At 50.4% G+C, this 13,165-nt stretch overlaps 1 protein-coding gene across 1 annotated transcript in view; it reads right to left on the bottom strand.

The window, feature by feature from the left end:
• WWC2 (WW and C2 domain containing 2) overlaps nt 1-13,165 on the bottom strand; it is a 140,688-nt gene that overhangs the window by 9,234 nt on the left and 118,289 nt on the right. Inside the window, exons 17-21 of the mRNA XM_037526480.1 lie at nt 9,565-9,692; nt 7,024-7,222; nt 5,687-5,851; nt 4,117-4,209; nt 1,099-1,341 (exon numbers count right to left, since the gene is read on the bottom strand). Coding sequence (XP_037382377.1) covers nt 1,099-1,341; nt 4,117-4,209; nt 5,687-5,851; nt 7,024-7,222; nt 9,565-9,692 — 828 coding nt within the window. The remainder of the gene's footprint in view (nt 1-1,098; nt 1,342-4,116; nt 4,210-5,686; nt 5,852-7,023; nt 7,223-9,564; nt 9,693-13,165) is intronic.

The raw sequence follows: 13,165 nt of genomic DNA, 5'->3' as shown, positions 1-13,165 counted from the left end.
CTCTGGAGCCTTGCCTCCTTCACCAAACCACAAGCTCGCGCCCTGTCTGTGGGAATTCCCTCTGCGTGGCCACAGTGTCCAGCAGAAAGCCCGAAATTCAACTCCCCACGGAACAGGTACTTGCTAGTCCTACTGTGCGCACAGGCTGTCACCCAGAAGTGTTAACACGTTTTCTTATACTTTCTGAGAAAGTTAATGGCGTCAGCCTGATCCCCAGAATTCACCTGTCATACTCCTGAGCTCCGCTGGGACTAGTCGTGTGAGAAGAAGCAATGACTGTTTCCCCACAGTCCAGTATCAAACGCGACATGATGAAAAAATAACTTTGGGCCAAAAAGAGAAGCGTTCATTATGGCCAAGATTTCCTGTTGTTTAAGGAGGAGTCTAACCTATTGCAGATTTCCATCCAAACGAGTTGAAAGAAAATAATGTTGTGGCATTTGTAATACATCACTTATGTGGAAAACGCGATTTGGTTATTACAAGTGGGAGTGAACACACATGCCTACAGCAAAATACAAATTCCAATCTTGAGAGAATAAATCAGTTTCATAAATATGCAGGTTCTTGAAAATCTGGTCACATTTAGGTAGCAGAACTATAGAAAGAGACCCTTGAAAACTAACTTTTCCGTCAGCGATTTTGCCCTGTTTTGTGTGGCTGCTTGCCTGACGAAAGGCAAGGGACAGGCCAGAATGTGACATGCAATCGCTCTTGAAGGTAAGAAAGAATGAAAATTTAGGCACTTTAAAGTCAGCGATGCATTTACAACTAATGTGGTTATTGAAACTGAGGAGCTACTTGTGTAAAACTCAAGAAAAGTCAGCAGTTACGTGAACAGGTGCGGTGTATTTGCTGGCCTGGCTCCTCTTGAGACAGAAACATGGCGAGGCCCCTTGGCCAATGCTGTGGCCAGAGGAGCCCGTGCCAGCCTGTGGGGGGGGTCTCGTGGCACCTTGGTGGGGCCAGGCTCATGGCACTGTCGTGGGTTCCAAACAGGCCGATAACAATTAAAAGAAAAGTGTTCAATGTTCGAGAAAGAGGATTTGAAGACCGGGGTGGGGAGAGGGCTAGGGGTAGCCCCAGCGAGCTCTGTACCTGCTTCTCGGCCTGTCTGAGGAGCTTCTGGAAACGCTCGTCCTCCAGCACGCCCGGGGGCAGGTCGGTCTCTCCCTGAGCCTTCAGCTCCTCCAGCTTCTGCCTCAAGCCCCGCAGGGCCTGCAGCTCGTCGTTGAGGCGGCTCTGCCGCGTGAGGGAGGCCTGGAGGTCCAGTTCCAGGTCCAGCGACGTGCGCACTGGGCACTCCTGCGAGGCTCGTCTGAGCACCGGCTGGCACACCGCCTGCACGGAAGAGGAGGGCACGCTCAGGCCGCGCTGGAGGGCGCAGTCGGGGCCAGCACCCGTGGGTGGCACTGGGTGGCTCGCTCCAGGCAGGGGCCTCTCAAAGCGAGGGAAGACCCCTCAGCCCGGTCGTGGGGGAACGAGGAGCAGAGTACCCCACTACCCTGCAGCAGACAAGGGCCCGAGCAGGGACTAAGCCTTTGTCGTTGAACCCACAGAGACGTTTACAGTTATGACCTGAAGATGGCTCAGCTCTGCCTGCCCGCTGTCCCCTCGCGGTCTGCCCAGCGGGAGAAAGAAGCACGTCACAGGACTGCCAGGCCCCCCGTGGCGGGACACACACCCGATGTCCACTCCCCTTGCTGCCGCTCCCGTGCCGGCAGAAGGCAGCTGGCCAACGGGGCTAAGACTTTGGCGTCTGATCCAGCCGCGTCTCCGCCAGCTCTGCCTCAGTTTCCACTATCTGGTCTCCTTGACCACGGCACCGCTGCTGGTCTTCACCCGCGCGTCAAGAGGTAATAATCGAGCACGTATGAACACAGTTCTGCCGGCGGACACCAGGAGGAGCGGGCGCCGTTCTGAGCGGAGGCCCGTGGCCAGGGAGCTGCGGGGAGGGGGCACGGCCTCGGGCGGGGAGCGCCTCAGGAAAGCAGGCGGCAGAGGCTGCTGAGACTGCACACGCCTCGGGGACGAGGAGGGTGTGTCACCTGGACCACTGGCAGCGGGAATGGAAAATAAGATTACGGAAAGAGCAGGGCCCGGCCGATAGCAGAGGGCGGGGGCTCGGGCCTGAGAACCTCAGCCCTGCAGCCCAAAGATCTGGAGCCGCGGGGGGTTCAGGACAGACGGAGGGAGGGGGCCCGGCTCCCTTATCCCCAAGGCTCGGCGCTGGCCCGGACAGTCCTCGTGGTCCCCTCGTCCCCGCGCAGTGAGGGCTGTGAGCTTCTCCCACACCCTCCAGCACCCCCACGGGCTCCCGCCCCTCTCCTCCACCTCTGCCCTCGCCAGCAGACTCAGCCCACGGCAGAATCGCCACACGCACCCGTTGCTACTCCCTTCTCAGCCTCAGAAATCCTGCCGAGGGCCCCAGCACGCGGCCAGCTGGCAGGTGCCAGCACGCGGCCAGCTGGCAGGTGCCAGCAGGCGGCCAGCTGGCTGGGGCAGGGCGCGGAGGCGGCGGGGGGAGCAGGAAGCTGTAGGGCTCGAGGGGCTACAGACAGGCGGACCCTCAACTCATGTGCCAGATGCTCGGCTCCCTTCACCCCTCCTGTTCCTTGGAGGTGACCCTGAGTCAGGAGAACATCCCCTGCAGACAGCACAGGGGAACGCAGCTCTCCCCACAAAGCTGAGTCTGTGCGCAGAAACGGAGAACCCTCCTGCCTGATCTCCCCGCCTGAGATTAAGGACGTGCTTTATTCCTGACTGCGATCCCCACCTCCAGGCTCGTCAAGATAAGGGCTCCCGAGCACAGTGCAGACCCTTCCCCACTCCTCTACGCCAACCGCCAACCGTTGGCTTGGACTCCAGCGGGCACCGTCTCCCGCGGAGGACGCCGGGACTCCCCTCTCTCTGGCTCAAGAGGTTCTAGGAACTCCCTTAAGCACCCTGAGCTTCTTCCTGGCCCACACCCTTCCAAAGCCCTCCGGGAACGTTCTCCCATGCTCCAAGAGGAGGTGCTGTTTGAGAATGCAGGCGCCTAAAGAAGTTGAGAAAACTTCTCAAAATATTGGCAACTCGGTGCTTTTGAAGCCCACGGTGTGGCGACCTGAGTATTTTATTCCTCGGCGTTTCCTGGAAATGCTGAATGCTGAATTATGCCAGCAGACTTCCCTAAAAAAACGAGCATCTTTATCAATTCCAGGTGATTAAGAGGTTAAACCCGGGGACCCAGGGGTCAGGCCCGCGGCACCAGAGACAGGGGAGCGCTCGATCCCAGGTTCCCCCACCCCCAGTGTGCAAGCCGCTCCTCTGAGTTCTTTCCTCCCCTCATCTGTCTCCTCTCCCACCCCCACCCAGCTGCCATTTTCCGCTGAAAGCCACCCAGGGGTGCTGGATGTCTCAGGCCTCCTCCCTGAAGTCTCAGTGACTCCCCAATCAGAAGCCCCGATCACCCACCACGCCCTGCAATAGGCCCCCGTGCACTGCCTCAGACCCCAGAGCCTGCAGGCGGCACCTGGAGCTGGCACAGGCGCCTGGACACTCCCCGAGTGGTGAGTGTGCTGCTGAGGGGCGGGAGCGGGACCTGCTGACCTCAGGGGCAGCCCACCCCTTCCACCCAGTTGTCTCATCCAGAGACCAGGGCCCCCTGGGCGCCTGGCTCTGAGCCCCCCGTCTGTACTCCCTGTAACCTACAAAGTCTGTTTTTAGGCAACTCTGTGTGTTCCTGCTTTACCACAACCTCAGCCTCTGGAGAAGGTTCTGGGTTTCATATTCTCTCAATCGCTCTACAGCCAGACAGGGCAGAGACAACCTGGCAGAAACGGTCCCGGCTGCTCGTGAGGCCCCTCCGCGGACTAAACTCCATCTCCCGCCTTCACCATCTTAGGTCCCAGACCAGGGATGTCCAGTCCCAGCCCTACAGAGGGGTTCATCTGCGTTTCTGCCACTGCTGGGGTTGCTCAGAGCCCGGGGCCAGAGGGGCGATGCCCACACCCCACTATTGGTGCTCTGCCTTTGGGCATCTGAGTTGCTGGGGGTGACCTGGCTGTTGCTGGGATGGGGTGTTGCTGGGACGGGGGTGTTGCCTGGACGGGGTGTTGCCGAAGAGATACGTACCCTTTTGACCCTCAAACTGCGCCGTTCAGTGGAGTTTCTCACAAACAGGGATTTCTTAGCCAGGGTGGAACTGTCACTGTCACTGCGATTTAACTGGCAATTAGAGATAAAAAATAAATCAGTAAAATGAGTGCCTATCACAGCCCCAGGGAAGCTCGGCAGCCACAAGGGCATCAGATAAAGCAGGTGGTGGTGACAATGGGAGTGATTTCCCTCCCAACCATGTTTTCCTCTGTTCTATACCTTCCTGAAACAACTTAATTATCTTAAATAATTTAAATCATCACCTTTTGGTGGTAGTTTATCAAGAAGCCAAGTGTGGAGATAACTATATATATTTTGAAATAAAATTACCCTTTGTGTTTTTAGCTAATATTATATATATATATATATATATATATATATATATAAAAAGGTTTATTTATACAAGCACTGGGGTACAAGCCAGAGGCACAAGAGGGTGAGAGAATTCACCAGAGACAGAGTAGGGAGCAGAACAGGCAGAAGGACCCAAGTACACTGCTGACTGAGGGGAGCAGCAGGCGAGACAGGAGAGGTCTGCCGTGCCACGGGGGAATCTCCCTGGCCTGCCGGGAATCAAACCGGTGCTGCAGAGGCTGCAGACAGCTTCATAGCACTGCACTCAACCGGCTGTGCCACCGGGAAGGCCCATATATATATATTTTTTAAAGTCAGGTTTGCAACCCAAGAAATTTGACAGTAGAGTTAAGATGCTGGCGAGGGAGGGAGAGGATGGAGGGGCGAGGACTCTGGAGGCGGATGGGCGCCTGGGTGTGGGTGCGGTGTGGTGACAGGCATCCGAAGAGGTGTGAGCGTAGACCTCTCAATCAACGTAGTGTAGTAAACGGATGCTACCTCGCTAAAAAAAATTTTTTTTTAAAGATGTGTATGGTTTAGGAACTCCTGGTGAGAGTAGGTCACCGTGTGTTGAATCTAGAACACGGTCAGTCCAGATTCAGGGTCTCGAGGCATTACTGAGAGATGCTTTTTGTTCTAAAATCCAACCATATGAATACGCCTGAAGGAATATACTGAGAACTTTAAAAGCACTTTCCAACCCGTTTTATACTATTAAACCTGTATTACTACAAGTCAAAAATATTTTTGGAGGTGGAATTTGGCAAAACGATTCAAAACTAATCCTAAGAACTGTGAGACTGATTCAGGGTCTCGAGGCATTACTGAGAAATGCTTTTTGTTACAAAATCCAATTGGAAAAATTTTGTTCCTGCAGAACCAACATGGTTTGGAGCATGTATTGGTGGAGAGCAGAAATACTGGAAACTTTTATAAATCTCAAATCACTAAGTTTCTAAACAGAGATCAAAGTCCAAATACACCTAGCAGCCAGGGCCTGAAATTTCACTAAAGAACCAGGTAAATGGCACAGATACTGAATTTGGGGAAAGAAAAAAACATACCCCCATAAGCCCAAACTAGAAGGACCCTGGGGGTGACACTGCCTGTGTATTTCATGGCGCTTCCAGTGGTCGCACCACATCTCCAGCAGCCCCCTCCACCGCGCCGCACCCTGCACCCCTGCCCTCACCCTGCAGATGTACTGGCTGCGGCCCCCCGGGGAGAAGGTCTGTGAGCGCACGATCACGCTGCTGCGCACGAAGGGGCGCTGGCGTGCGCTCACACCACTGCGATCCTTGGGGCGCACCGCCACGCTGGGGCTGCCCGCCTCCTCGGTGTTGGTCTCTTTGTCAACCTGCAAGACAGGCCGGTCACAGGTCAGTAGAAAACAGATGGGTCCATGTCCCTTCCACCCTCAGGGGCACGGGGGAGAGAGAGATGTCTGCTCTTAGGACACAGGCCCTGCCCCAGCGCCCTCCTCAGAGAAAAGCCCTGTGTGCCTCCCCACGGGAAGTCTTAGGAAGTCACCGATCCTCCGTGGGAGCAGCCGGGTTACCCAGAAGTGGAGCTGACACCGCCCACAGATCAGAAATAACCAAAAGGAAGTTTTAGATATTTGAGGCATAAATGTGGGTCGATAAAGAATGGCATTTGGGAATGCTTAATCATTCAATATTCAATTTTCTGGCTACCTTTTTCCCAGACTAAATGGTAAAAGCCATTAAATACGAGAAAATGAAAATATACGACAAGTTACCAGATTTCAGAGACTATGCGATTATATGTACATGAACATGATAGCTGCTGTTATATACTGTGGACACCCCAGTCTGGACATTTGCTGGATGCTTGGAAAGGCAACAGAAAGAAAACTTTAAGTAAAACCAAGATTTGTCAGGACACCAGCTCTATGGGCACCCACGGGTGTCTCTTGCAGATCTCATACGAACTTCGTGATTTGAAAACTGCCTCATGCTGCTTTGTTCCTTTAAAAAGGAAGTCTTCAGTCAGGGTCTGAGATTACTTTTCTCAGGAATAAAGAATATAAATTGTCTAAATTCCACTACTGACATCCCAGTTTTCCAGCATCCTCAGAGCCTGGAAGTGGTCTTTGCCCTTGGGGGATGGGAGCCTCCGCATGTCAGTAACTTGGCCGACACCTGCACCAAACTGGGTCACCTGCCACCTTCCAGAAGACGTGTCAATCAGAACACCACGTCACTAAATGAACTGACATGTTCACTGTGTGTCTAAAATGGAGATAAACTTACACCGCTTATGACATGTAATGCAATGAAGTGCTCACCCTGGTGTTTATCCAGGAGATTCTGAAAATGCTTCACCAAATACTCAGGACATTTATCTTTTAATTTAAGTTGGGAACGAGTATCTTGGGCTCAGAAACCATAAAGCATTTACAACGCGTCTGACTGCCTGCGCTCAAGGACGCCCCCCGGGCTCTGCGCCTGGCACAGACCCTACTATGGAATTACACCTGTTCCGGGAGCAGACGGGCAACGCACTGACCAGGGCAGGCGCTCCGGCCGGCGGCCGACTTCCGAGGTCTTGGGCTCCGTGGCCGTCTTTCCTGCTGGAGTCTTCATTCATCTCGGGGACACTCGGGCAGGAACTTGCCTCTTCTGCATGGCTGCTGCCCCCTGGCAGTTCAACAGCAGCCTCTTCTTCGGCCCCAAGTTCATCAGAGGCTTCTCGCAGCATCGTTAACCTGCCGGGAGCAAGACACAACACACCAGGCTGAGCAGCGAGCCCCGGGACCCCGGGAGCCAGGGCTGTCAGCACCTTGCCTGGCCTGGGCGGAAACGCACGCAAGGGGACTTGTGCTGCCGCTGGCCGGGCTGGAACGTTTAATTCAATAAAATGTTCGTGAAAAAGAAAATCATCACCATATCCTCTAGCAATCTGTGGCAAGATCACTGGAATCTGGTCCTAGAAAGTTAAATTCCTGAACTTTGACATGATTCCTAGATACTAAAATAGCAACGTTCTGAAATCCCACGTTAATGGTGACCCCTGGTGCCCTCTGACATGACGTGCCATCCATGATACACTGACCACATCAAATGGGGAGCTGGCTTTGACTCTGAGCATGAACAGAAACCCGCACATCATCGTCTGTGTTTGGGATCTAGAGGGGTCGTGCCCTGTGAAAGGGAATTTTTTATTCCTGAAGCAACAGAGGACGCTATGCCTGTGAGTTTGTCTGGAACAAGAGCCGTGGCCTGGGCTTGGGCACCTAAGCTCGGTTTATATCTCCAAAATGACACTGACAGGGAAGCAAGAGAGACCTGCACGGCTCAGAGCAGCTCATCAGGCTTTGCAGTTTCATGTTCTTGGAATAGAGACACTCACGATAACAAAAGTCGAACCTTAACACGGCTGGTGACACACGGACAGCTGGGCCTCCCACTCTTTATTAATCGCCTCCCCTCCACACCAACAAAGGGGGCCTAGCTGTGAACACTGTGAGTTACTAATCCCTTTCTGTCATATGCTAAATGTGTGTGACACAAATTGTATTTTACAAATGTGAGGGAGGCTCTATAGGCCACGATTCCATGGGAGCATATAAATGAGCTAAGATTTATTTATTTTTCTCCGCAGTGCTCTGATTTTTATTCATTATAAAGGATGTTTGCTAAGGACAACGTGTATCTGTACCTTTCTACATCACTATACTAAGCTGTTCCTTCCAATATCTGTGATTTTGTTATTTAGATCTGTAACAGGGGGGTCCCCAGGAAAGGGGCCCAGGTTCCCTGCCCCACCCAAAGGAGGGTGGAGCTGAGCAGGGAGAGAAGAAGCTGCAGAGGAGACTGAGGAAGGAGGAAGCAGGATGGAGCCAGAAGGAGGCCTGGAGGAGGCGCATGGAGGCGAGAGACACGTGAAGAAACTGCGCTTGCCTTTTGGTCGTGGACTGGGTGACACAGATGTGGGTGAGACCCGTGGGGAGGTGACAATGGCAGTTTTTGTCTTGCTTTTGATTTTTCTCTTTTCCCTCCCAGACTTGTCTGGTTGTTTCTGATCCTTTTCTGTGGATCCCCACTGGAGGATGCTTTAGACTTGTGGCAGGTTTGAGGCCTTGCTCTGGGCCAATCCTGCGTGGGTGGACTTTTACCCATGAGGGGACAGGTAACTTTGGGCACTTGATTTAGAAACTAGATTCTTCTTTGCCTTTCCTGTATTGCTATTAATTATATTAAAGTTTCTTTTCATTAAAATCTCATGTGTTTTGTGTTGATGCGGTGGACGGCAGAACCTATTTGAAGCAGGCAGGTTTGCAGGGTCTGGGCTGCCCCTCTCCCAGCCCTGTAACAGGTACACCTTGTCACTCTAAGTTGGTAGACAGTTGTATGTGCACAGATACACAAATGCATGTTACATACGGATATGCATGTGTGTTAACAGTAGTTCAATCAAACATATAGTATAAGCAACACAGTTAACCAGCACAGAGTTAAGCCAAGTGAATGCAAATGATTTGCATATACTTTTTAATAATTGCTACATTCACTGAAAATTGTTTTCAGAGAAAAAGGTGCAAAGCAGGAAAGACAGAGAGTCCTTCACACACATGTGAATCTAGTAAAAACCAAAACCTTTTATTCTCACTTTTTTTTTTAAAGGACGGGCTATTGGTAATGAGAAGGGACAGAAAAGGTGGTCTCAAGCAGAAACATGACTCCCAGCAGCTGTTTTATAAATACCTGCTCCGTCTTCCAGAGCCTAAGTGGTACCTCTGACCACTTCAAGAGTCTCCTTTTAAATTTATCTATGATTATAATATAAATGGTCAGACATTTCAAAATAGGAATTTAAACCTAAAACTTTAAAAGCTCAGGAAATAGCATTAAAAGGGCCTCAGGCGAGAACAAAGAGATTGCTCACGGGTGAAGGCTGCTGCTAGGGCCTTCAACGCCCTAGTGACTGCAGAGGGACGGTGCTTGGCGCAGGTTTCCATAATTAAGGATGAGCTGTGACCCTATGAAGATCTCCCCGAAACCAAGCACATCCTTCATGAGCCCCCAGTAGCGAAAGGAAATAACTCACCAGTCTCCCTCGGGACCCCTGCGCTCTTCTTCCTGTCCTGGTTCTTCTTCCTCCTCTTCTTGTGCTAATTCTTGTTCCACTGCCAACAGCTCAGCTGATGTTCTTGCAAGTAAGGCCGACACTGCATCCTGGGAGAGAGCAAAACACACAGCAATTAGCATCAGGCACTTTGAGAAATGACTGGAACATGCGACGGTGACCGATGCCTCCAGCTGCGAAAGGGAAGCTGGTACTAGACCCAATTCTCCTGCAGAGAACAAATTTGAAAGCCGAAGAAAACAAGCAAGCACGAAACCCCAGCTGGTACAACGGCATGAGGGGCAGCAAGGTGGGCAGGACAGGGGCCACGGGCCCAGGGCGGAGGGACGGCACGAGGTGGCACGGGCAGGGGCAAGCAGCCTGGGAGACAGGCCATGCTGGCGGGAGGGCGCGGGGGGCAAACACCCCAGCTCCCTGGGGCCGGCGGGCGGCAAGGGCCGGAGGACACAGGCGGGACAAGCCTCTGCTGCGTGGGGCATCTGTCCGGGCCGCAGCCGTCTCTCAGGTTGCACATGCAGAGAAGCTGAGCCGCGAGGCGAAACCCGGACGCCACCACCTCTCCTGTCTCCCTGCTGCTCCCCTCAGCAGTGCATTTCAGTCAGTCTGCCTGTTCTGCTCCCTGCTCTGTCTCTGGTGGGTCCTCACCACCCACCCCCACATCTCTGACCTGTACCCCAGCTTTTGTATGCATAAATAAAATAAATCTTAAAAAAACATTTTAATGTATCTCTCAGTAACTGATAAAATAAGCAAACTGAAAAATCAGAAACTGTGCAAGGCCTGGAAAACAAAATTAACCACTTAAGCTGAAGAACATATGTTCTTTTCCAGAGCACCTGGTACTTCTGTAACTGAGCACAGGCTAAGTCGGAAAGCAAACTTCATGTTCAGTGTGGATGAGTGGCGTGCTCTGAGAGCAGTAAATAAAATCAGACATCGATAACCAAAGACGACTAGGAAACCCCACTCTCTGGGAATCGAGTAAATATACTTCTATAAAAGAACTCATGGATCAAAAAAGAAATTTCAATGGAAGCTATAAAATATTCTGAACTCAATGGTATTAGGATAAGTCACATTATTAAGCCTGTGAAAAGCAGCCAAAACTGTGCTTGAAGGGATTTTTTTGTAGCCCCAAAATGCACATACTGGAAAAGAAGATGGTAGAACAGCTGCCTGAACACCTGCCTAACGAGCAGAGAGTCCGAAAAAGGGGAAAGTAGAAGCAAGGAAATAAGAAAGAACAGAATTAATAAAATAGAAACACATGTGTAGTAAGAAATATCAACAAGGCCAAACATTTCTTTATATAAAATAAAAAGTTTGGCAAGTCCCTGGCAAGAAGATACAAAGGAAAAAAAAAATAAGAAGGGAAGGAACAAATCACTGGTATCAGGAAATGGAACAGAGAACACTGCTCATCCTGCGGCATATGGGAAGATAATAACGAGACATAAATGAAGAACTTTTGCCAAAATCTTGATTATTTAGATAAATGGACAAATCCTGTGAAAAATACAAGTGAAGAAGACCAGGGCACGTACAGGAAGTCAGAACAGCGCTGCGCCCAGGGACGAGACGGACTTCTTAACTGAGAGGTGGGCCATCAGCCCTTTCCCTGACACCCCCTGGGACGGCAGCCCTGACGCCCTCACGCAGCCCTTACGTCAACACAGAACAGCCGGGATGGTGTAGTTACGTGTCATCCTTGAGAGAAACGAGAAAAAACCACTGAAAGCCTTTCTGTTGGGCGTCTCGCCCAGAATTCCGGGTGACACCGGCTGCTTTTGCACCAAGAAAACTACAGGCTGGGCTGGCATGTGGGGGCTTCTCCCAGGGATCTGAGGAAGACAGGACACCCACCTTAAAAACTTTTGCAAACAGTAAAAAGAAGGAATACTTTCTCATTTATGCAATCAGCAAAGCTTTATTCTCAAGAAATTACAAAGACAGTATAAGAAGAGAAACTAATTTCTCTCCTGATATATAATAAAAAAAATCCAAAACACCCAAACAAAATATTAAAGATCAACTCCAACAACGCATACATTTTCTTACACTAAATGCAGTTTGTTCTGTTTCAGAAATCCAAGGGCACTTTAAAATTCAGTCAATCAATGCATAATCCATCACATTAAGAGAATAAAAGGAAACAGCTGCGTAATCGTCTTAAGAGATACAGTAAAAATGTTTGATAAAATTCAATATCCATGCATTAAAAAACTTCTAGCAAACTAGAAAGAGAAGGAAACTTTCTTAATCTGATAGTGATCATCTATAAAGAGCCTTAGAAAAATCATTCTAAATGATGAAATATTGAAAGTCTCCACTTTGAAAAAGTACAGTATCATCTACAAAGGACAGGTAGGCCACTGGGACACAGGAGATACTTGAAGACACCCACACACGCAGAGTCACTATGTGACTATGACCAAGGTGACCAAGGTGACTATGACCAGCTGAGAAAATCTCCTCAACAAACAATGCTGGGCGAGGTGGGCATCCCATGGGTGAAAAAGGAATCTTAACCCCTGCCTCATACTTTACACAAAAAATTAATTTTGAGGGGACTGCAGATCTACATGTGGAAGATAAAATAACAAACACGAGTGCCAAGACAATACAGAAAAAAACCTTCACAGCCTCGGGGCAGGCAAATAGTTCTACAACAGGAAAAGAAACACACTCAGCATAAAGGGAAGAACTGGCAAGTAAGGCTACATGAAACCTGAGTATTTCCATTACTACAGACAACATGAAGAAAATGAAGCGGCGAGCCACAGGCTGGGAAAAGACACTTCCAACAAATACATTTCACAAAACACTCAAGTATAAAATTAAGAACTGCTACCTATATTTATATACACACACATATACATGAATCCAACAGAAAAATGGGCAAGGTATTGCATATACATTTCACGAATATGATATCCATTCAGCTCCTAAGCATAATCATTAGTTGATTAAACATTTTAACCAGGAACATGCAAGAAACACAAGCGTAGGGCCTCCCCGGTGGCGCAGCGGTTGAGCGCTGGGCTGCGAAGCTGCCCGCAGCCTCTGCAGTGCCAGTTCAATCCCCGGCTGCTCCCCGGCCACCGAAGGAGGGTCCCACATGGCGCGCAGACCTCTCCTGCCACCCGCTGCTCCCCTCAGCAGTGTATTTCATCCGTCTGCCTGCTCTGCTCCCCGCTCTGGCTCTGGTGAATTCTCTCACCCTCCGGCGTTTCTGACTGTACCCAGCGCTCGTATAAATAAATAAATAAATAAATAAATCTTAAAAAAAAAAGTTTAAAAAAAACAAAACACAAGCGTGTGTTCTGACCCTACCTACGTGGCTAGAAGGAAGGAAGGTAAATAGCATTTTACCAAAAGACACGTAAGAGGATGTTAACAGCAGCACAGGTCACGGCAGTTCCCCAAACGAGAAGTGAGTCTCATGGCCATTGAGAGCAGAACAAATGAACCGTGACACAGTCACACAATGCAACACCTCACTACAGTGACACAGGGGAGTATGGTAACATGGAACAGGGACGCCTCTCACAGACAAGCCATA

This window comes from Talpa occidentalis, unplaced genomic scaffold, assembly GCF_014898055.3.
Source record: "Talpa occidentalis isolate TD23 unplaced genomic scaffold, MPIMG_talOcc4v2.1 talOcc4.4, whole genome shotgun sequence".
NCBI lineage: Eukaryota > Metazoa > Chordata > Mammalia > Eulipotyphla > Talpidae > Talpa > Talpa occidentalis.
Note: the sequence above shows the minus strand (reverse complement) of the source record. Positions and strands in the feature narration are given on the sequence as shown.